We start from the raw sequence: 22,548 nt of genomic DNA, 5'->3' as shown, positions 1-22,548 counted from the left end.
GCCCCGATTACAGAAGGCGAAAGCCCAAAGTGTAGCGGAGAAAAGAATAGCAGTCTCAGCACCACCCAATGGCTTGCTGTTGGCAGCTTAATCGTTTCACTGGTCGGAATTTATTAAAAACGGGAAGAGCTCAAAGTCGCGTTCGCCAAAAAAACGCCTGAGCCCGCCCCTGAGCCCGCGCGTGTTGAGCCAGAACCTGCTCGAGCGACACAGCCAAAAGGATTAAAAAAATGATTTAAACTTTCCGAGTGGAGAATATTCAACATGTTCAGAGTTGACTTTCCCCATATTATCGTCAATTCAGCTGCGATTATTGGTATCTGGTTCCTATATTTCAACATCAGCGGCAAGGTTGCTGAAACAACCATTGATCTTTTGGGAGAACCATTTATTGATAATGCCGCAGAAGAAGAAGAAGAAGAAGATGAAGAAGAAATAATAATAAAAAGAGAAATTGCAAGAAGAATGCTAGAAAGAATGGAAGAAGCCGTGGGAAAGACAGATTAATTTTGTTTTAAACTTTTGTTATTTTCCTTATATCAACCGCTATCATGCCAGACAACAAGCTTGTTAAGACCATCATGGACGCCGCTACTCTCACTGGCTTGGCCGCTGGCATCGGCTGGACCGCAAAAAAGGTTGTGAAAGAGAATTTCACTTCTGATCCCAGCAGCAGCGCAATGAATTGCGTGCAGTTCACCGCCGTCATGGCAGGTAGCATTGCGCTCAAAAAGTACCTCGAGGACCAAAAAATCCTCCCCGCCAGCGTCTGAAATTAATGATTTAAAAAAAAGACTCTGCAATATAGAACCATGGCGAGCATAGCGATTATGGTTGGTGGGGCTGTGTTGAACGCCACGGCTTTTATCGGACGCAATTATCTGGCGAGGGCGCTTGGCGGGGGCGACAAAGCTGCGCTTGAAGAAAAAAAGCGCCATGACAAAGCTCTTGAGGCGTACCAAGCGGCTTACGCCAAATACACGCGCGACCGCACCCATCTTCTCGACGGAATTGCGACCAACGCGCAAATAAAGGCGGAGGCCAAGCAGAACTTCACCAACACCGACTATGCCTTCAAACTCTACAACCAGGCGCATCCTAACGAACGAATGATACCCCCCAAAGAGCCCAAGTTCTCAGATTTCTATCAGCAAAGCGAGCAGCAGAAAAATGGTGAACTCATGTTCGTGGGCGCCGGGGCGCTCGCTCTGGGTTACGCGGCCTTCCGGTTACTTTAAACTTTTTTACGCCTTACTTATAGTAGCGCTATGGACGCTAAACTCGCAAAGATATACTACGGCCCAGGGGGCTACTGGAAAGGTATCGCCGCGATCAAAAAATTAGTCAAAGCCGCCAAGGTACCTGAAGAAGCCGCAAAAAAGTGGCTGATCAAGCAAGCGCTCTCGCAGATATTCCTCCCCGCGCCGAGGCGAATTCCTCGACCTAAATTCGACGTTCCAACACCCAACGCGGTCCACCAGGCGGACCTTCTTTTTCTGCCGCACGACAAACTGCCCCGCGAGCGCAAAGTTTTCAAATACGCGCTGACCGTTGTCGACGTGGCCAGCCGCTACAAAGAGGCCGAACCCTTGACTTCGAAAAATTCTTATGAGGTCGCCCAGGCCTTTCAGAAGATTTACAAGCGCGCGCCTCTGAAATGGCCTCAAATGCTGCAGGTTGACCCCGGGCGCGAATTCATGGGCGCTGTCACAAAAGAGATGGAAAAGCACAAAACATATATCCGGCACGGGCGCGTTGACATTCACCTCGACCAGGCCATTGTTGAACGTTTCAACCGTACCCCGGCTGAGCGCTTGTTCGGGCACCAGTACGCCGTTGAAATGCTACTCCCTGAGAGGCAGCGGTCCATTTCCTGGGTGAAAAGACTTCCAGAAGTTGTTTCGGCTCTGAACAAAGAGGTCACAAGCCTTATCGGCAAGAAACCCGCCGTTGCCATCAAAGAAAAATCTGTTTATGGAAGGCCGTCGACACCTTATTCGAAGCCTGTTGGGAAAAACGAAAAAATACTCCCCGCCCTTGTCCAAGTTCGTTATCTCTACCAGCCCGGTGAGCTTGAAGGCGGTGTAAAAAGAGTACAGACCCAATCTGGTCTTTGAAAGTTTACAGCATTGAAAGATCTTTCACCAAACCGGATCAACCCGTTCTCTACTATTTGCACGACGGTCCCAAGCGCGGCTTCGTGCGTGAAGAACTTCTCGTTGTCCCTCCAAACACACAGTTACCCCCAGAGCAACTTTGAAACTTCGGCTTCCAACTCTCTAAGTTCATCATCTGTGAATGTAGGCAATATTTCCATGTTGGTGTACCCGTAAGCTTTTGTATGGATGCCATCGTCACCTATCCATCGCTTTGAATCAGATGGCGAAAGCGAAATTTTGTTTTGATGCATGCCGTAGATTTCGTGTCCCTCGCTTCGAAGAATGTTCATTCCATGCCATAGCTGCTTCGCACCAAAAAGCGTTTCCTTGTACTGTTCATGCATTATTTGTTTCTTGACAACGCTCTTTTTTACGCCCTTCGCTTTTTCGAAATTTTTTTCGTCCGCCTTCAGGATGGAGTACATTTTCGGTCTCAGACACACGCACTCTGCTATGGGGGTTCCGGCACATTCGTCTTTCATTTTGCCTAAGACCTATTTGTTTGTGTTTGAGTGGAGTGGATGCTCCTTCGGGTAGTCGCTCGTGTCGTACAGGTCTATGCTGTTTTTCATGTCTTCGTAGACGACTTCTGTTTCAATCTCGAGAAGAAGGCTGTCGGTGTCTGTGTACAAGAGCTCGCACCTTGAGCCGTATTGCTTTTTCAGCTCGTTGAAGAAGAAGTCGTACATCAGAATCTTGCTGTTGTCAAGGATCGTCATCCCCGATTCCGACCAGGACGTTTGAAAAGAAAATGTGCCTTGCGAACAGAGGGCTGGCAACCAGTTTCCTTATTTTGTTCGTCTCATCGTTGCGCACAATCTTGATGTCAACGCGCTTCCGCAGGTTTTCCATGGTTTTGCCGAAAACCGAGTTGTTCATGAGCTTGTAAAACTTCTTTTCAAAGTCGCTCTTCGCTTTTTTCCTAAACTCTGTGTTCATCCGGATATACGGCTCCATCCAGCATTCTTGTTCGAACTCCAGCACCCTGTGGACGAGCTTCAGTTTCATTCCCTGCTTCAGATAAAAGTGCAAGTTCCTGTAATGCACGACGTAGTCCTTTTTGTCCTGAAGCGTCAGCAGCAACTTTTTGCTGTCCTGGGTTTTCAGCTCCAGGTCTTCCATCAGCCTCTTTTGGTAGACCGACATCCACTCCTTTTTCACGACCTTTTTCTCCGGCGCCGGTGGGTAGCTGTTGTGCTCCTCATGCAGTTCTGGAGGGTATTCGAGATCGACCTCGGGAATCCACCCATTCTTCGCGCTCTCTTTTTTCTTCAGGATCTCCTCCTCTGTGGGCATGTCGCGCTTCCATTTGAAATCTCTTTTCGGGAGGGGCTTGCTCATCGCCCATCCGTAAAGATTGTTTTCGTCGAGATACATGATGTATTTTTTTGGCTTGCTGGGGTCATAGTCTGGCACTTGGGGGTTGTTTGCTTTGGCGTACCTCTTGCTTACCATGGAGATTCCACCCCGCATCCCCATTTCCACGAATAGATGCTTTTCGTAGTCTGTGAAGAGCTCGAGCTCGACCCCCGTCTTTTTCAAGAGCGCGTCCCAGGATAGTCCTGGCGACGTGAAATATTGCGCCGGATCTAACCCGTACTGCTCTTGGCAGAGGTTTCGAAAGTTCTCCAAAACATCAGCCAGCAGAGCGACATCCGTTCTCACGTAAAGATCGTGATAATCGCCCAGCGTTTTGCATTCAAAAGCCTCCCAGACAGCCTGCGCGTGCGCGTACTCTTCGTCTGTTATGTGCTCGTCGTTCAGCTTGCTGTAAAACTTCTCTTTGTCCGGAAGCCTTGTCTCGCCGAATCTTCCATGTGAGTCCATGTACTCGTAAGGGTAGATCCCTTTTTTGTAAAGCAGGTCGTTACCTTTTGAAATGGTTGATGTTATTTTCAATGACTCCTTCGGTGTTGCGCTTACAAGTGAATGAAGGCTTCCTTGCAAAAAGTTCAAGCTGTCGATGAAACGCAGACCTCCAACCGAAAATGTGATGTATTTCTCCATGTTGTTAGCAACGCATTTCACATCTTTCTGCAGCTGCGACATCGCTTGCATCAAGTGGTGCGCGTCGTAACCCCTCAGGTTATGGAATACGATTGGTATTTGCTCGGTTTTGGGATATATTCGCAATAGATTGTTACACTTGCTGTGCGCGGCTCCGCGGTACCTGCCCGTTATGTGGCAATGGTCTTTTACCGCGTCTCTGTAGTTTTTTTGAAGTAATGGCTTTCCGCAATACTTGCAATTTTCTTGCGATTTTGCTTCTGACTTGTCTTTCTCGTCAATCAATCCTTTCAACTTTTGCACCCCCCATTTTTTCTCTTTCTGTGCCTTGTAAAAACATTTTTTGTGACCTTGCCCCCAGTAGCTGCATTTTTCACCGCCTTTTTCACCCGCTTCTTCAACGTTCCAAACGGGTAAAGAATCCAAGAATTCGTCTTTTATCAAAGTTTTGTTACAAACGTGGCAATCGGCTGCGTTTCTGAAACTTGCCCAGTCTTTCCACGTCATCACAATCGGCTTTGGTTCGGCCATTCTTTCTCTTATATTCACCTCTTCTTCCAGAATGTCTTCGAAAAACTTTTCCACCGCGCTTTCTCCCCTGTAAACATTTGACCCTGTAATTTCACCGTCGCATCTCACAACTATGTATGAATACCTGCATGCCTCGTGCCACTCGGTGTTCTCTGTGTAGCTTTGCTCTCTCTGGCCCGCGCACACAGCCAGGAATCTCTCTGACCAATGTCTCGAAGTCCGCATAAATCACGAAGGGCGTCTTCATCTGCTTTTTATAGTTTTGGAAAGAAAGCGTGTTTTTCCCCTCCTCTGGCATCACGACCCTTGTCGGCCTGCCGTTCACACCGTTGCAATGTTTTTTGTGCTCCACGAGCGTGTGAGCTTTTGTGAAACGCGACAAGCACATCATGCAATAGTGTGTTTTGTTGTTCAACGACTTGTCGAACAGCAGAGCGCTCACCCGCTTTACACAACAATAGTGCTGGTTCATCCCTTCCTCAATCAGCATCAGGTTTACCTGCTTCACGCTCTTTTCTTCTCTTCTGCCGCTTACCCTGTGGATCGTAACATGGCCGTCTTCCCAGCCAAATACGTTTATTGCGAGGTTTCTGTTTTGCGCCTCGAGCTTGTTTAGCTGCTTTACCGGCGTTGGGAAGTCGATTCCTTCGTAGTTGATTCCGTCATTGGCCGGATAGCTGCTTGGTCTGTTGGGGTTCTTTCCTTTTGGCGCAGGGAATAAGGCGGCTCTGAGAGCCCATTTCAGACACTCGTTTTCTCTGTTTTTCACGTTGATTATTGCCTTCTTTTTTGCCAGGTTCGCTGGGAGAGGCAAATAGGTTCCTACCCCCAGCGGATCGTAGCGCGCAATTTTCACGTAAACGAGCTCTATGCTTTCGACATACCATCCTGATCCAGCAGCACTCCATTGTTCCACTTCTCCTTTCGTTATCTCAATGAATTTATCAAATTTTTCTTTTATCGGGTTCTCGCTATTCCGGTTGAAAACTTGCCGCTCGTCGTTTTGGAAAAAATGCATCATTTCTTGCGTTTCGCCGTTTCTTTCTATTGAAAACTTTACTTGCATCTGGAAACTTGCTTTGACGTTTTTCAACTCCAGAATTTCTTTTTCAATCAGATTGACGATCTCTTCTCTATTTTCTCTTTCGAACATATAGAGATCTTTATTCTTTGGGTTTTCTTCGGATGTTCTCATTCTCCACTCACGAAGCCATTCACCAAAATTGTTTTGGTTTAATTCAAACCCGTCTAATAAAGGCTCTACATCGTTATTTAACGGTTCTGGTAGGTTTATGTTTTCCCTCCTCGGTATTGAGCCGTAGAACATCTGCAGAACATCTGACGAATATCTTTCAGCAGCCATGGCGGCGTATATACATGTGCAGATAATTCTCCAATAGGAAATATTTCTGTAACACTTTGTATATCAAAAATGGTTGACGAAAAAATTGGGTGCACTTTCGACAACCGCGCTTCTTCAACAACCGCGCAAAAAATGGTTGTCGAAACTACTACTTCGGCTACCCGGCTTTGTGACACACTGCGACTGCGACTGCGACCCGGCTTTGTGGAAAAAAAGGGTACTGGTTCTGTGACACACTGCGACTGCGACTGCGACACTACTATAGGGGGTACTGGTTCTGTGCACACCTTGTAAACACAGCATGTAACAACAAGATGGAGAGACTCATCCGTAAAGCCGAGCGAGATTTTTCGAGCGAGGTTTTACGGATGAGTCTCGCAATCTTGTTGTAACATGCTGTGTTACAAGGTGTCACAGAACCAGTACCCCCTATAGTAGTCAATAAAACAAACAGGGTCAGAAACAACAGCTGCTGCAATAATAAAAGAATGGTAGCTTACGAGAGCTACTACGTACACTTCTGATGCGAAAAGGACGACTTGAGATACGTCTCTTAAATGATACAAGTTTGTTTTCGTTCTTTAACTGTTCGTAAGGAACAGCGGTTCAGATGTATATCTGTTTTGGTTGATTTTTCTTGCCCTTCAATAAGCTTATGGGTGGATGGGTAAGGCCAAAATATCTTCTAAACAAGAGCGCTACTGCCGAGCCAAGAGAAAACATTGCTAGAAGTGATCTCGTTGTGGTAACAAATGAATCCTTCCGTCATTTTTTGCCGTTACTTCGCACGGCCATTCAACTTCAGACATTGTGCTTTAAATTTTTTTTCACCGCATGAGTAAAAGTGAGTTTCCGTCATTATACCTCAACTGAAAAGGAAATCTTGATTAAAATTGACTCTTTGACAGAAAGAGTAAGTTAAATGGAACAAAGCTAAACCTAAATGAACTGGATAAAGCCGTTATGGGAAGATTCCTAATTTGATTAAGAAATTCTCGCGGCCTCAATTACCGTTAGTATTGTGTTTCTTCAGCTCTTTTCTTGGCTGGCCTCTGCGATAAGCTAAATTGTCGTTGCACCTTGCCTGACTATGGCTTATGTATCGGTACATGCCATGCTGATGATGAATATTTTCCATAGAAAGTGCAACTACCAATAACAAAAGGGTGTTAAAGAACCAGTTCCAGGCAATAAACAAGATACAACGATATAACAGTATTCTATCTAATTTTTTAAAGTGTTTTTTGTCCCTCAATTCCCAAAACCGTAAAATATCAATATCGAGCCTTCAGGCATAACTGTATTTTATACCACGCCATAGAAAATACAGAACCAGCACAATAAATGCGACCTACGCGCTACGGACGATACGAAGGTTGAGTGTAATACCGTCGAGTATTTTCTATGGCATGGTATAAAGCTTGAAATATGCATGGAGAGATACTTGTCAAGTAAGGTTTTGAGAGGTTTAAAATACCTTTGATATACAGCTATTTCAATTCACGTTGTCGGGTAAAAGCGTCAAGCCTACACGATAAGACCGAATGGTGGTCTGGGTATCCACTTGAATTTTGCATTTCAGTTAGAGGAATCCTAATCAACAATGATTTAGATAAACATATACAGGCAAAAACTAACGATAGACAAACCCGACGTTTCGGCGACATCTTGGCGCCATTGTCAAGGGAAACTAATTAAATATGCGATTTCAAGAGTAACTAAGAGTTCAGAGTTTCTAATTTGCATAAGTTAGACAAAGACTTTAGCGCGAACTGAGTCTGATTGTACATTTAAACACGGTCGTAATTGTTTAATGAGTAACATCTCATTAATGAGACAATCAAACTTGTTGTGGCATTTTTTCAACACGCTAAAACAATTGCGAAGGTCATCCGGAATCCTGCCTGCGTGTCTATTATCATAGTGATTGCGTACTGACGAGGTCTTGCTTCTATGTCCATCAACGCGTACGAACAGATGGCCACGGGTGTAACCGACATAACCAGCATCGCACTGGTCACACTTGAAGTTATACACAACGCATTGTTGATCAATGAGCTGAGGCTTAGGTTCGCTTGTCGGGAACTCCTGGGCAATCTTGCGGCTCGTAAACACCGGTTGAACACTAGTCTGCAGCTTCACACTGAGATCTTTCAACTGTGTCTTGACGATATTAGCAGACTCCTGGTCTTTAAAGGGTATGACAACCCGAGTAGTGTTTTCTGTCGTAGATCTGGACCGTAACGAGGGCTGGTCAGCGACCTTTAAATTTAGGAAGGTTTTGACAGTGGAGTCAACAAGCTGCTTGGGATATTTCAGTTTAGAGAAAACAGACTTCAGTCGTTCGCACTCCTCAGTGAAGTAGGACCATGACGAAGACAGGCGATGTGCGCGATCGAGCATAGTTGTCAATAGTCCGCGCTTGTACCTATTATCGACATGACTGTGGTAATGGAGAAGCAGACCACTGTTTGTTGGCTTCACAAACACTTTAGTTTCAATACGAGGCGCTCTGTTTAGGAGTTGAGTACCGAGAAAGGGAAGCATTCCATCATTTTCGACCTCCATAGTGAAGTTGATGGCGGGGTGAGCGTGGTTGAGGGTGTTAAGAAAGTCCCTAGCTGTAGACAAATCGGGCATCACAGTGAATGTGTCGTCAACATATCGACGATAGTAAGGTGGCAGCTTGCCCTCAACATCTAATTTCTCTTCAATAGACGACATGAATACGTTGGCTAGCAAGGGCCCAAGGGGGGACCCCATCGCTACTCCGTCGATCTGTTCATACAGGGATCCATTAAATTGGAAAAGCTGCCCCTTGGTGGCCACACCCAAAAGATCAATAAGGTCTTGCTTTGAAATGTTCAAATCATACTCGGAATTAAACCAGTTGTTTCTAAAGGCTCTGTCTGCGAGAATCGTAATGGTTTCATCCAAAGGTACATTCGTTAACAAGGAGGACACATCATAGGACACCAGCAAGTCACCAGGTGTTATGTTGAGGTCTCGCGGTAGTTCGTTCACAAAATCGAAAATGTCCGTGACTGTGTACTGATTTAACGACAACGGTTTGAGCTTGTTGTCCAACCATTTCGCCAGAGCATAATTATACGTATTAGTCGCATGGCTAGTTTCTCCTTGTGTGTTTTCGGTAACCCGTACAGGTGTGCCAGTCTAGAACCGGTCGGACGAAGAGACTGGGCCACAGCGTGAGGGAGGATCCTTGTGATGATAGATTATACAAGAGCCTCCTTTGCTAAAAGCGGATGATACTGCTTGGGTGGTCTGCCTCGGGTTTTTGCTCGTTCAGAAGGAATGGGACGAAATTTGCTGGTGTCATTGACAGAAGCTTCGGATAGTCGTTGTAATGGATAAGTCGGAACATATACATCTACTATCCGAATGATGTGCCCTCCTTGTTAACGAATGTACCTTTGGATGAAACCATTACGATTCTCGCAGACAGAGCCTTTAGAAACAACTGGTTTAATTCCGAGTATGATTTGAACATTTCAAAGCAAGACCTTATTGATCTTTTGGGTGTGGCCACCAAGGGGCAGCTTTTCCAATTTAATGGATCCCTGTATGAACAGATCGACGGAGTAGCGATGGGGTCCCCCCTTGGGCCCTTGCTAGCCAACGTATTCATGTCGTCTATTGAAGAGAAATTAGATGTTGAGGGCAAGCTGCCACCTTACTATCGTCGATATGTTGACGACACATTCACTGTGATGCCCGATTTGTCTACAGCTAGGGACTTTCTTAACACCCTCAACCACGCTCACCCCGCCATCAACTTCACTATGGAGGTCGAAAATGATGGAATGCTTCCCTTTCTCGGTACTCAACTCCTAAACAGAGCGCCTCGTATTGAAACTAAAGTGTTTGTGAAGCCAACAAACAGTGGTCTGCTTCTCCATTACCACAGTCATGTCGATAATAGGTACAAGCGCGGACTATTGACAACTATGCTCGATCGCGCACATCGCCTGTCTTCGTCATGGTCCTACTTCACTGAGGAGTGCGAACGACTGAAGTCTGTTTTCTCTAAACTGAAATATCCCAAGCAGCTTGTTGACTCCACTGTCAAAACCTTCCTAAATTTAAAGGTCGCTGACCAGCCCTCGTTACGGTCCAGATCTACGACAGAAAACACTACTCGGGTTGTCATACCCTTTAAAGACCAGGAGTCTGCTAATATCGTCAAGACACAGTTGAAAGATCTCAGTGTGAAGCTGCAGACTAGTGTTCAACCGGTGTTTACGAGCCGCAAGATTGCCCAGGAGTTCCCGACAAGCGAACCTAAGCCTCAGCTCATTGATCAACAATGCGTTGTGTATAACTTCAAGTGTGACCAGTGCGATGCTGGTTATGTCGGTTACACCCGTGGCCATCTGTTCGTACGCGTTGATGGACATAGAAGCAAGACCTCGTCAGTACGCAATCACTATGATAATAGACACGCAGGCAGGATTCCGGATGACCTTCGCAATTGTTTTAGCGTGTTGAAAAAATGCCACAACAAGTTTGATTGTCTCATTAATGAGATGTTACTCATTAAACAATTACGACCGTGTTTAAATGTACAATCAGACTCAGTTCGCGCTAAAGTCTTTGTCTAACTTATGCAAATTAGAAACTCTGAACTCTTAGTTACTCTTGAAATCGCATATTTAATTAGTTTCCCTTGACAATGGCGCCAAGATGTCGCCGAAACGTCGGGTTTGTCTATCGTTAGTTTTTCCCTGTATACAGTTAGAGGAAACCTACAAATTTGCATGTGAAATATTAGCTAGGATGCATTAGATTTTCCAGTCCTGACCAAAATGGGACATAGCTATTCAACAGATCAGTTATATACATTTGTGCAGGCCTATTAAGCACCTCATATGTCAATAGTAGAAACTTAAAAACAATACGCTTGCTAAATGGGAGTTAATGAAGCCCGATCGACCCTGGAGTGACATCATCATACTTATTTTTACCCAACATTAGACGAGCAGCACAGTTTATAGCAGCTTGAGGTTTTGCAAAAGTTATTTTAGAAGTCGGTGCAATAACGCGTTCCTGCCATCCAACCTAAACGTGACGAAAGCATGAACTAAAACATGATACACTCCGTGGTTAAGTACTTTCTTATACGAGATACATTGCGAATGTGTGTTACGAAAAATTGTCTAAGTCAATTTCTAGAACAATCTAGAACCGGAAGTCATTCAGCCGTGACCAATTTGAATAAGAACATTCCAGAACATTCTGATCTTTATGTAATTACTCAGATTAGAAACTGTGTCAAACAACTTAATTTAGCTCCAAATAGAAGTTTCTAGAACTTTAAGCCTCATGTATATTAGAGCGAGCGTTCCTTCTGTGAGAGAGATCAATTCAAATTTGAAGAAGCTTAGTGCTGTAAACTCGTGAAGTTACCTTACGGAAATAAATTAGTTTGTTGCTGTTACCAGCGATCCTGAGTTCTGTCTGGAAACAACCCTGCTCTTCAACGATACTCGTAACAATGTGAAAGAAAGATGTAACACTTATGCTACTCAAAATTCCTATCAGAATCAAAACTCACACTAATATTTCTAGCCGAAATCGAAGCTCTGATCTGGTCATCGCAGATATTAAGCGGCCGAACTACTAGGGCCTGGGAGGAAATTATGATGTTTCATCAGATTTCAACTTTAATTTGTTAGAGGACATCCAGTTAACCAACTCTGGCGTATTGAAAAATCGATCGGAGAATCATTAGCGTAGATATGAAACGGCATTCCTTATTTCCGAGCAATGTTCCCTAAAGCGAGGTGTCCAGAAGTATACGATAAGAAACTGGAGCGCACAAAATAAGAAAGAGCATTAAAACTCGCCGAAGATCTTCGGCGAAGTAATACCGACTGCTTGTGTAGCAAACAAAATTAAATCGCGAGTCGAGAGAAAAGCTACTACCCGATAACTCTTTCTCTATAAGGAAGGATCCAAAAGTTCGCCGATGATCAACGACGAGGTAATTCAGCCTGAAGATGTGATTCAGCCTGTAGAGGTAGTTCACTCTGTAAGTAATGCTGAATTGGTCATGCCGTGGACACAAAACTTAAAACTACTATATTAACAACTGACGTGGCTTCCAATATAGAAGTCTCCTCGCCCCGTCAATTCTTTTTTGTTATTATTGTATATGCTTGTGTTGATGATGTGGCAAATAAAAGATGATGATGATGACAATGATCATGATGATGATGACGATGATGATGGCGGTGGTAGACTGCAGAACACCGAAACTCGTCGATAATCATCATCGAGGTAATTTTGTCTGTAAGTTAGGAACTTTGGCCCATGAGAAGATTATAACGTATACAGTGAGTAAACTGTTGATAATTCGCACCTTTTGTTTGGGAAATTTCCTAACAAAGGGCGCCGATTAAAACAAGTCTATCGCATCAGCATATTCGACTTATATTTGTGTTTGTGCGCTTATAAAAACCAGTCTGTGGGTGTTTTTATTCCAAAAAAAATTATTGGAAACGTTTGCATGTGAATTGGACATATAATATTGTTCATGAAAAAAGGAAATATAATAAAACGGTCATTAGTCAGCAGATACTAAAGCAAAACAATTGACAAAGGATTGAATAATAAATGTACCTGTAGGCGACTTGTACTCCTTCTTCCATTGAGGTTTATAGAGAAAAGGGTTTTGTTAACAGCCTGTTGTACAGAGTTAAAGCGCTGTTATCTACTCCCATAGTGTTATCTATACCTATAGGATATTTTATAGAGAAGTTAGAAGTAAAGTAGGCCCATCCTCAAAACTGAAAGCCCATGTTTTCAAAGTGTGTTTTTAAAACCAGGCGACTCAAAGGAATTGGTAGTGGTCAATTTTAATTGCATTCTTAAGCAAGACATGAGTTAGGGAGTGTCCAATTTGGGTACGCGCCTTTCAATTATAACCATAAGAATAACGAATAAGTTACTTAATGAATTAGTTTGTGTTTTTTAACAAGTTTCAAATGTGATGTGATCGAATGGCAGTGGTTGTTTGGGAGTCCGTCAGTGAAACTGTTTTGGTAGGATTTTAATTGTGAAATATTCACTGAGCTGGTTGTAATCATTTCGCATCCTCCAAGCAAAAATGACATTGTTGTCTTATTATTCACTGCTTATTTCAATATTTATAATAATTCGTTCTTGTTTTTCCTAATTATCTGAGTCGATTGCCTGAAATCGACGTTTCAGTTTTATCTATGCGTAGCCAAAGACGGTGTCGTTGTGTTCTGCGCGTGGGTTGAATGAAACTCGCGAGGAAAGAAAGCGAGATAGGAGTTTGTCCTGAAATATTCCTCGTATATTGTCCGTTAATTTGGTCTATATTTCTTAGAATTCTGGCTCTGAACTATTTAATTTAAGGGGAAGGTCCGAGATAATTGTGTCGCACGATGCCATTTTCCTTGAATATGTCAAATTTAAAGTAAAGTAAGTTCAGGGTCAAATTTCGGCACCGCAGCTGGCTACTGTGACTAGCAAATTAATTGCGTTGAAATGAACCTTAAGTCAGAAATGATTACGTTTACTGAAGTAGACGACAAAAGAAAATGTCAATAGAGACACAGACGCAGAGATAATTCATCTGTGGAGAGAATTTCACTGCCGGCGTTGTATCATGATACTGAACCGAAACTTCGCCTTTTCCAGCCTGCAGTAATCTTCTTCAACCAATAAGGTAACATGGGGCCTCTTCATATGAGCCCGGTCAACCGGGCTGGCTCCGGGGTGGCTCGGTTTCCGAGATCTCGCCTTGCCACACTTTCCTTCGTAAAAATGTCGGTGGGTTCATATGAGAAGCCGGGCTGGCTCGGTTACCGAGATCTCGGTTTTTGCGACCGAGATCTCCGTAACCGGGATGAAAATTTTCCCATATGAACACTCCAGCCCGGGTAACTGGGACGAAACTTTCTAGACAAAATAGCTTCGCTTTCGCAACATAGCAGCCAAAATGGCATAATTTTTGTCTTGTATGTATTTCCACTTAAGGAGTATGCGAATTAGCTTTATTAGTAGAGTTACAAGAGTCCACAAAGCTACGATGGCCGCGAACGATACGAGTTTATGTTCCACCATTTTGGTTGTGTTTCTTGGATTTTATCCCGGCAGACCGGGCTTAAATTTTCCATATGAACAGACAACAAAATTCGTCCCGATAACCAAGTCAGCCCAGTTACAGGACTCATATGAAGAGTCTCATAGTTTACTGATTTGTGAAACATGAATTTGTGGCGAAGAACTGTTGAAGCATTCTGTTAAAGGAATTTCGGATCTCCTGGTAACTTGCTTGCTGCTTTAAGCCTGGTTTCTGTATGATCGGTAAGTTGGCTGCAGTGATCGTTGTGATCACTACAGAAAACGTTGAGCGATCTTACGAATACCTGTTTGTATGTGATTGCTACGCTGGGGTAGAACATTAAAAACATTACGCTCCGGCGCAAAGATATTAGTTTTATTTCTGAGTGAAAAAATCAATGTTTTACGAACAAGCGCAGCGAGTGAGTAAAATATTGTTTTTAACACGAGGCAATACAATTCATATCTTTAAGCCATCGCGTAATTTTCATCTTATTATCAAGACAAACTGACTGTTTGCACAGACAACCGTGAAAACTGCGAAATGACGTCATCGCTATCTTCACTGGTAAAAAACATGCAAAATATGGCACCCGTGTCCCGGATGTAGTTTCGTATGAATTTCACGAGTGGTACCGGTATTTTCCAGTAAAACACTCGACGTCATAGCGATGGCATCGAGAGTGGTTTTCATGTGACAGTAATCGAAGGTGTACAAAAAACTACGGCTAGGCTATGGCCCACCCTAAAGCTCAAGCCACACCCAGATTGGTCTGTGTAAGGGTTTAATCAAAATTTTTTCAGTGAGCAGCCCCAAACTTTTCACACGGGAGACCTTCCCCTCCCCCCCCCCCCCCACCCTCTCTTCTCACCAGGGTTTTTCCATCTGTCACCCCTCAATATTCTCTGGGACTGCTAATTTGTAAATCATTTTATTGATAATTTATAATTATTTGAAAATGTATTCGGCATTGTGTTAACCCTGTTACGGTATCGCTCGACCGACACAAAGATATACTACGAAGCTCTTCAACGAACCAACTTATTTATTTAACAATACGTAATATAATAATAATCTTCGTTATAATAATTATATAATAATAATCTTCGTTACAAAGGAGCAATTTCTGAACAATACAATCTGCTGTCAAACTAAGTTAAGCCTAATGCTAAAATTTTAGCCACCACTGACACGAACTCACGATATATCTCGATGTCTCCAAAGAAATCTCCTTTCGATCCACTTGACCTTGAAAGAAGTTTCCTCAATAGTTTTTCCAACAACAATAGCTCTCTATAGCCTTCCCACTCGGTCTCTGCCGAGAACTACCACACCTACTACTATCTAACTGATTCTCCATACACATTTAATTAATATTCTAGAACGTTCTTGGAGCTTCTATTTATATAGCATTACATCATAATTACATCATCTAGTACAATGCTCTAAACTGTTCCATAGCGTGACAGTAGAGGGTTCTGGCTCAAACATTGCGTGACTTGACATTCTAGAAGCTTCCAGAAACTTAAGCATTCACGTCTGCTATCCATAACAACCTCTCTGTGTGTTTTCTCTTTTTTAAAAAAAAATTAGCAGAAGATACTACCCCTTTGCGAAGAAATCTGGTACAGAGCCCAGTAAGCAATACTGGTGGTAACTTTCCAATGCCACCACCATCGATACAGAGGTCAGGTTCTAATCACTCTCCACCAGAGATCTATAAATTTTACAACAGCAAAGCAACTTGCGAAAGAGGTGAACAGTGCCACTTCCTGCATGTGTGTAAGCATTTCATTAATGGTGCTTGTAAATTTGGTGAAAGGTGTGATAGAGAACCCGATTTTTCCAATTCACAAAATAAAATAATTTTAAAAGAACATGGTATGGGAGGCATTAGTGAACTTACAGTCCTGGAACGTCTCCAGACAAGAGAAAGGAAGCGAACTGTGAGCACAAGTTCTGATAGTGACAGACTTGAACAGTTAATGTCTACGGTAGCAAATGCTACTGGTGTTTCTTCCATTCAAGCAAATAATAACACTGACAAGGATACTGTAATTTGTGGATTTAACTTACGTGGCAGATGTAACTTTGGTAACAGCTGCTTCCACCGTCACACAGAGCTACCTTGTTTGTGGGAATTTACCGCACAGGGTGATGACAGATGGGAGAGCTTTTCAAGTGACCTGAAAATGACGCTGGAGCGTGCTTGCTTTGATGTCAAAAATGACATCTCAGAAACTGTGACGATAAAGGGTTCTCTTTACCATGTCCGTTTTCAAGACATGACTGCTGTTCCACTCGTCTCACTTGCTGGTATGTATATGCTGCATGGTAAATTTGAAAGCAAAGCGGAGATGCAAAGTGGTTGAGTGGATTGCATCATTAGAGACTGCAAGTGAGATTGCTATGATATATTTTGATGCTATCTTCAGTATTCAGTTCATGTGGTTTTAAGACCAGCTGAAAACATATTAAGCAAGTCCCTCCTTAGCACAAATGAATGGCTGACCTTCTCCTAAGGAAATGCTTAGGGCAGGGGCAAGGCCACTGCTCAAACCTGGGCCACTCAATTCAGAGTTAAGGTTACTGTAGGCCTTCAGGGACCCATTTTGTCGAAAATATCTTTTTCATACCAAATTCAATACTTCTACTTTGTCTACCCTTGACTTGAGCAGTAACAATGTATGTGGTAATCTCATCCGCGGCCTCGTATTTTGCTTGTTATGTTTACCCCTAGCGTCTTGCAATTTCTCACACAGAAATCTTCGCCTTTGTTGATTGTTTTCTTCTCCTAAACAATAGGCTAGGCGATTTTTCACGCTCTGCGCATTCTTGCAAGCACAAATTGCGTGCGAATGTTTCGTCATTGTCCTCTTCTGACACACAAGTTGATTGCTGTGGAATTACCAGCGAATTGAACTGCCGAAATCTGACATGGCAGCCTCTTTAGACGCTTCTTTCTTCTGTTTTGAAAAGTGTTTCTCCTTATTCTAGTTAAAAAAAGACTGATGAATTCCATGTTTAGTTTTAATGTAAAAGTATCCACACTCGACTTTGCTCGCCAAGTAGGCCTCTTGAAGACTTTTGGAAAAATTGTGTTGGAGAACCTGGCACACATTATTATCCTGTCTAAAGCTAGTAATGTGTTGTTCCAGAAAGAACCCTTCCATATTTACCTACTAAAGATTTTTTGGGCCAATTATTTAAACGAAGTTTGGACGAAGTTTATGAAAGTCATCGTCTAACCCATGTTTAAACCATGAGTACCGATTATTTAAATGTTGTTTTTCCATAACAGTGTTTAGATAGCGTTTAAACACCGACTAAGGAACAATAGTAAGTTAGACCTGATCAAAGGTAGGTTTAAACGCTGTTTAACGATATTTTCATGGTCAGCAATTTTGAAATGGGAGACCTCTGTGCTACAGACAGTTAAGAAACTATGCTAATTGACATAATATACATGTTCGACAAATTCGGCACCTTAGGGATAGATTTAACCCATTACAGGAACACGACGACGAAGACTTTCGATTGTGTTTTCGCCTTAGAAAGCACTCGGTCAGTAAGCTCGTAAAAATCTTTGATAAATTAAAGATCAAGGAGAGGTCTGCGGCTTACACCAATGCAGCAAGTGCTGAGTGCTTTAAGATTCAATGTGACAGGAACTTTCCAGAGGGCTATTGGCCATTTATTTGGTGTTTCTGTATTTGCTGCATGCACAGTCATCCACAAGGTTTCAAGGGCTAAACTCCTGTCATTCCCAGAGAACCTGGGTGATACCAAGAGAAAGTTTTATGTCGTTGCGCACTTTCCAGGAGTGATCGGAGCCATCGATTTTACCCACATCGGGATCATATGTCCAAATAAAGAAAATGCTATGGCATTTGTTAACAGAAAGCAGTTTTACTCCATTAACGTCCAAGCCGTTTGTGATAGCGATGCCTTTATTACTAACGTAACCCGCTGGCCTGGGTCTACTCACAACTCACTCATTTTTGAGAACAGCAACATCGCAGACACATTAAGGAATGATACTCTTGATGGCATACTTGTGGGTGACAGTGGATGCGCTTGTAGGGCATACTTAATGACACCAATCCTCAAGCCAAAGAATGCAGGAGATGTGCGCTACAATACTGCACATAGGCGTACTTGGTGTGTTATTGAGAGATGCTTTGGATTGCTAAAACGACGTTTTCCTGGTCTGCACTTGGGACTGCGCACCGCCTTGGAGAATACCCTTGTCATTATTGTGGCCACCGCAGTGTTGCATGAATTTCGCCCTAATGCATCGAGAACAAGACTTTGATTAAGACATTGAAGATGAAGATGTTCCATTTGACATTGTTGCTGTAGCAACAATGTCCCAATGTCCCTTTGCCTTTTTTGCCAACGTTTTACTGTCATAGACTTTGCTTTCCACTTCAGTTCTGAAAAGTCCCTACCCAATTCGCCGACTGAACCGTGTTTTCTTGAGTCAATGGCTAAACCATGTCTCACTAGGAAATGAATTGTCTCAAAAACATTTTTCTCGTTCGCTGAAATTTGTAGTGCGACATGTTTTAGAAGCCATGTTGCAGAGACGTAACCACTATTTAGAAATTTGCATGCAAAATAACCTCGCAGACACTGCATTTCCTAGTGAGACATGGTTTAGCCATTGACTCGAGAAAACACGGGTCAGTAGCATTTCAATAATGAATTTTAAACATCGTTTAGCCCTTGTTTATCGAGACAACATCTAAACAGCGGCTTAGCCCTCAACAATGAGACTTCGTTTAAATAATCGGCCCTTTGTTTTTCATTCAGAAGTCCCCATCCCTTTTAAAATTTGCAGTGAGCTTCCTTGGGGTGGATACAGATATTTCCTGGAACTGCACAATAATGTAGTGTTCACGTCATGTCTAGGATAACAACGTAGTGTTTCGTGCTGATTATTCACGCTGACATCAAAGCCGGTAATGTTTTTTTGGGAGGCGGGAATGAAAAGGACAAATGGCTAGTGAAATTGGGCGATTTCGGAGAATGTCTTTTTGAGTTTATGCAATTCACGAGTACTCAGGTTTCCAGCCTACAAAGCTCTCCGAATAAGAAAGGGGTCTGTAGAGCAACGACAGCGTTTTTGGCGCCCGAGAGAACAGACCCAACTCAGAAGCCGAACGTTGCAAGTGACATTTATGCTTTTTCTATGTTCCTTGTCGAACTCACTCTTCCAAAACGAATTCATCCGTTTGATGGCGACTTGCCCCAAATTCTGTGTTAGTGGAAGCTGCAGCTAGGGGAGTAAGACCGACTTTGCCTTTAAGCGTCGATGGACTAAGTAAAGAACAGTACGAACTGTGGACTTCTGCCATTTTGAAAGCTTGGTCACAAGATCCAGATAAAAGACCTAACGGCCAACTTTTGTTAAATTCTATAAAAGAGATCTGTAGAGTGATTGTTCCATCGTTGTCAGAAAACATTACCGTCGAGAAAAGTTCATTTACTGCACCGAAATTTGAACATCCGCAAGAACTAATTAATTTGGAATTACATCAGGGGACAGCCATGGAAGTATTGAGTGAAATAGCCGCAGATTCGATTAAAAAAACTGGAGACGTTACACCTCAGCTTCGATTAGCAATTGACCAGACATTGGAAACTAGGGATGGCACGAACTCCTGCGTCTTTTTATCGCTTTTGATCTTAGACAATCTCAAAAAACTAGTCAGTAGCGATGAGATTGACATTGCGAAAGTCAAAAGTATAGCGAAAAACACTATGAAAACAGCTCCGGAATATATCAATCAGTTTCGTGACAAAGGAAAGTTTATGGCCGTAGACGAAGTTTTAACTCTGTTACAAGGGTATGACATGCTAACTTTTCAATACAAGTTAGAGGAAAGACTTCTGGGGCTTACAAGCGACTACGGTTACCCGGAGAGTGCGGCTGCCCTAGAAACCGCCTTGTGCCAACTCGCTGATAATGCACCTGGTTTTGCGATTTACACCCAAACACCTGTTTCATTTAGTATTTTGGCTACAGAAAATCAGCTTATTATAGTGGATACACATCAATTACCCGAATCTATGGGAGGCAATGGTAATGGTGCAGTCGTGGTTTACTTGTGCTTATTTATTTCTTTATTTATTCATTTATTTATTTATTTATTTATTTATTAGTTCTAAATTGCCCTGGAAATGGTTTGATAACCTCTACAAACAGCAAACACTCTCGAATCAACTCCATTGAATCAATGGCTCTTGTCACTTCATGGTTTAAAGATGAAAATTCAAGTTAGAGTGTAATCGATGTTTTCTTTTACTTTTTTGTTGTCCGGTAGGAGACAAAGATAAGGAGCGGCCAGACTTGCTAAATCGACGAGTTAATGTGGAAATCGAGGAACATGACGAAGGAACCACAAAGTGGTACATCGGAGTAATAAAAGAAGTTAAAGAAGGAACTTGTACGATAACTTTCGATGGCTTTGACAGTTCGCACAACATACAAGTTGCAGTGGAAGAAATACCTTCTGATGACATAATATTTCTCTAAGCTTCTGAAAGTGCATGTCTTCTGAACTGTGAAATGCACTGATTTGCACAAAGAAACATTAACAGTGATTGCTGTATCATTCATGCAGCAAAGCAAGGAGGGTTTGCACACCTAATATAATAAGAACTTTATATAGTATTAGTATATACCACACAGGTGAATAGTGCTTTCCGCGGATTCTGATCGGCAAGCTCGGAGGTGAGTAGTAAGTACTATTCACCTACGAGCAAATATGAGCAAACGTAGAAAAAACAAAATGGCTTGCAGTTCCGCTTCGCTTACTGAGGAGCCAATTTTATCGGCTGATTTTTCAACTTGTGTGCTCTACATACTAAAACAATTATTCAACTGTGTCGGTGAAAGTGGTGGACTATTCACTTCCACTTCGGTGAATAATTGTTGACTACTGCGGGAAAACCGTTTTTGCACCAAATTGTTCATGCCCAGATACTGGCGAAGGTAATGTGACATTATTCACCCGGATTAGCTTCATCTGGCTTTCAAAACATTTTGACAGTTGTCTACACAATATAAGCGTGTTTATGAAAAATATGTAAGGGGGAGTCCAACCCAATTACAGACAGCGGGGCAGAGCGAAGACTTTTTCGCACTAAATTCTTTATATGTATTAAAACTGTATCTTTATCACAGAGAACTGGACAGAGCGAAGATTTCTTCGCACTAAATTTTTTATATGCATCAAACTATATTTATTTCGCAGACAACTGGACAGGGCGAAGACTTCTTCGCACTAAATTTTTTATATGTATTAAAACTGTATTTTTATCACAGAAAACTGGACATGGCGATACTTCTTCGCATTAAATTTTTTGTATGTATAAAAAATATTTTTATATTACAGAGAACTGGACATGGCGAAGACTTCTTCGCACTAATTTTTTTATATGTATTAAAGCTATATTTTCATCACAGAGAACTGGACAGAGCGAAAATTTCTTCGCACTAAATTTTTCACATGTATAAAATATACTTTTTTTATTATAGAGAACTGGACAGGGCGAAGACTTCTTCGCACTAAATCTTTGATATGTATGAAAACTGAAATGCTATTACAGAGAATGGGCATGGGGGAAGACTTCTTCGCATTAAATTTTTTATGTGTATCAAAACCATATTTTTACAGAGAACTGGACAGGGCGACAAAACTATACTTTTACAGAGAACTGGACAGGACGAAGACTTCCTCGCACTAAATTTTTTATATGTATGAAACTATAATGTTATCACATTTTGCATTACAGAATAAAGGTCTTCGCACAATTTTTTTTATATAGTACTTTTTCACTTTAATGCAAAATTTGCATAAGTGTGAATACCGCACTGACCCCCGGTCCGCGGACCCCACTACGGACCGGGTAGTGACTACCTATGGACCGGTCCATGGACTACCCGTACGGACCCCCTCTGTGGACCACCCCCAAAATAATATAAAAATAAGAAGTAAATATTTCAGTTGTGGGTTGTCTAAAAGCAACCTCGTTCCCAGGGTCTCTCATCTTACCGCCCCCTGAAGCGAGCGAAGAGAGACCCTGGGGGCGGTAAGATGAGAGACCCTGGGAGCGAGGTTGGTCTAAAAGATCGGGTAGCCGAAATTTCGAACGTTAGATTTTGCAAATGTGACATTCTTGGTTTCAGCCTCGGGTGCAAGTTATATCATTATACGTTGCCATTTCTTTTGATGTAGCCATACTGCATATGAAAGACCGTAAACGCCTCCAGGCCCGGGCCTCCAGGAAGCCTCCGGGAAGCCTCGAAATTTGTATTCCTTCCCCTCCACCATTTTGATCAGCCCAGTCTCCTGTGTATTCGT

At 42.6% G+C, this 22,548-nt stretch overlaps 2 protein-coding genes across 2 annotated transcripts; one reads left to right on the top strand and one right to left on the bottom strand.

Annotated features, from left to right (window-relative positions):
- Positions 1–7,701: 7,701 nt before the first annotated feature.
- Positions 7,702–9,178, bottom strand: LOC145481241 (uncharacterized). The gene has a single exon (XM_081459690.1). The coding sequence runs from the start codon at positions 8,821–8,823 to the stop codon at positions 7,810–7,812; it is 1,014 nt and encodes a 337-aa protein (XP_081315816.1). The 5' UTR covers positions 8,824–9,178; the 3' UTR covers positions 7,702–7,809.
- Positions 9,179–9,473: 295 nt separating this feature from the next.
- On the top strand, positions 9,474–10,787 carry LOC145481242 (uncharacterized). The gene has a single exon (XM_081459691.1). It carries the CDS (start codon positions 9,669–9,671, stop codon positions 10,680–10,682), a length of 1,014 nt encoding a protein of 337 aa, XP_081315817.1. The 5' UTR covers positions 9,474–9,668; the 3' UTR covers positions 10,683–10,787.
- Positions 10,788–22,548: the final 11,761 nt, after the last annotated feature.

This window comes from Orbicella franksi, chromosome 3 (assembly GCF_964199315.1).
Source record: "Orbicella franksi chromosome 3, jaOrbFran1.1, whole genome shotgun sequence".
Classification (NCBI taxonomy): domain Eukaryota; kingdom Metazoa; phylum Cnidaria; class Anthozoa; order Scleractinia; family Merulinidae; genus Orbicella; species Orbicella franksi.
The sequence above is the reverse complement of the archived record's forward strand: the minus strand, read 5'-3'. Positions and strand labels throughout refer to the sequence as shown.

Excerpts from the sequence above, each read along its gene's own strand:
- LOC145481241 (XM_081459690.1), bottom strand. The coding sequence starts at position 8,823 with ATGGGGTCCCCCCTTGGGCCCTTGCTAGCCAACGTATTCATGTCGTCT.
- LOC145481242 (XM_081459691.1), top strand. The coding sequence starts at position 9,669 with ATGGGGTCCCCCCTTGGGCCCTTGCTAGCCAACGTATTCATGTCGTCT.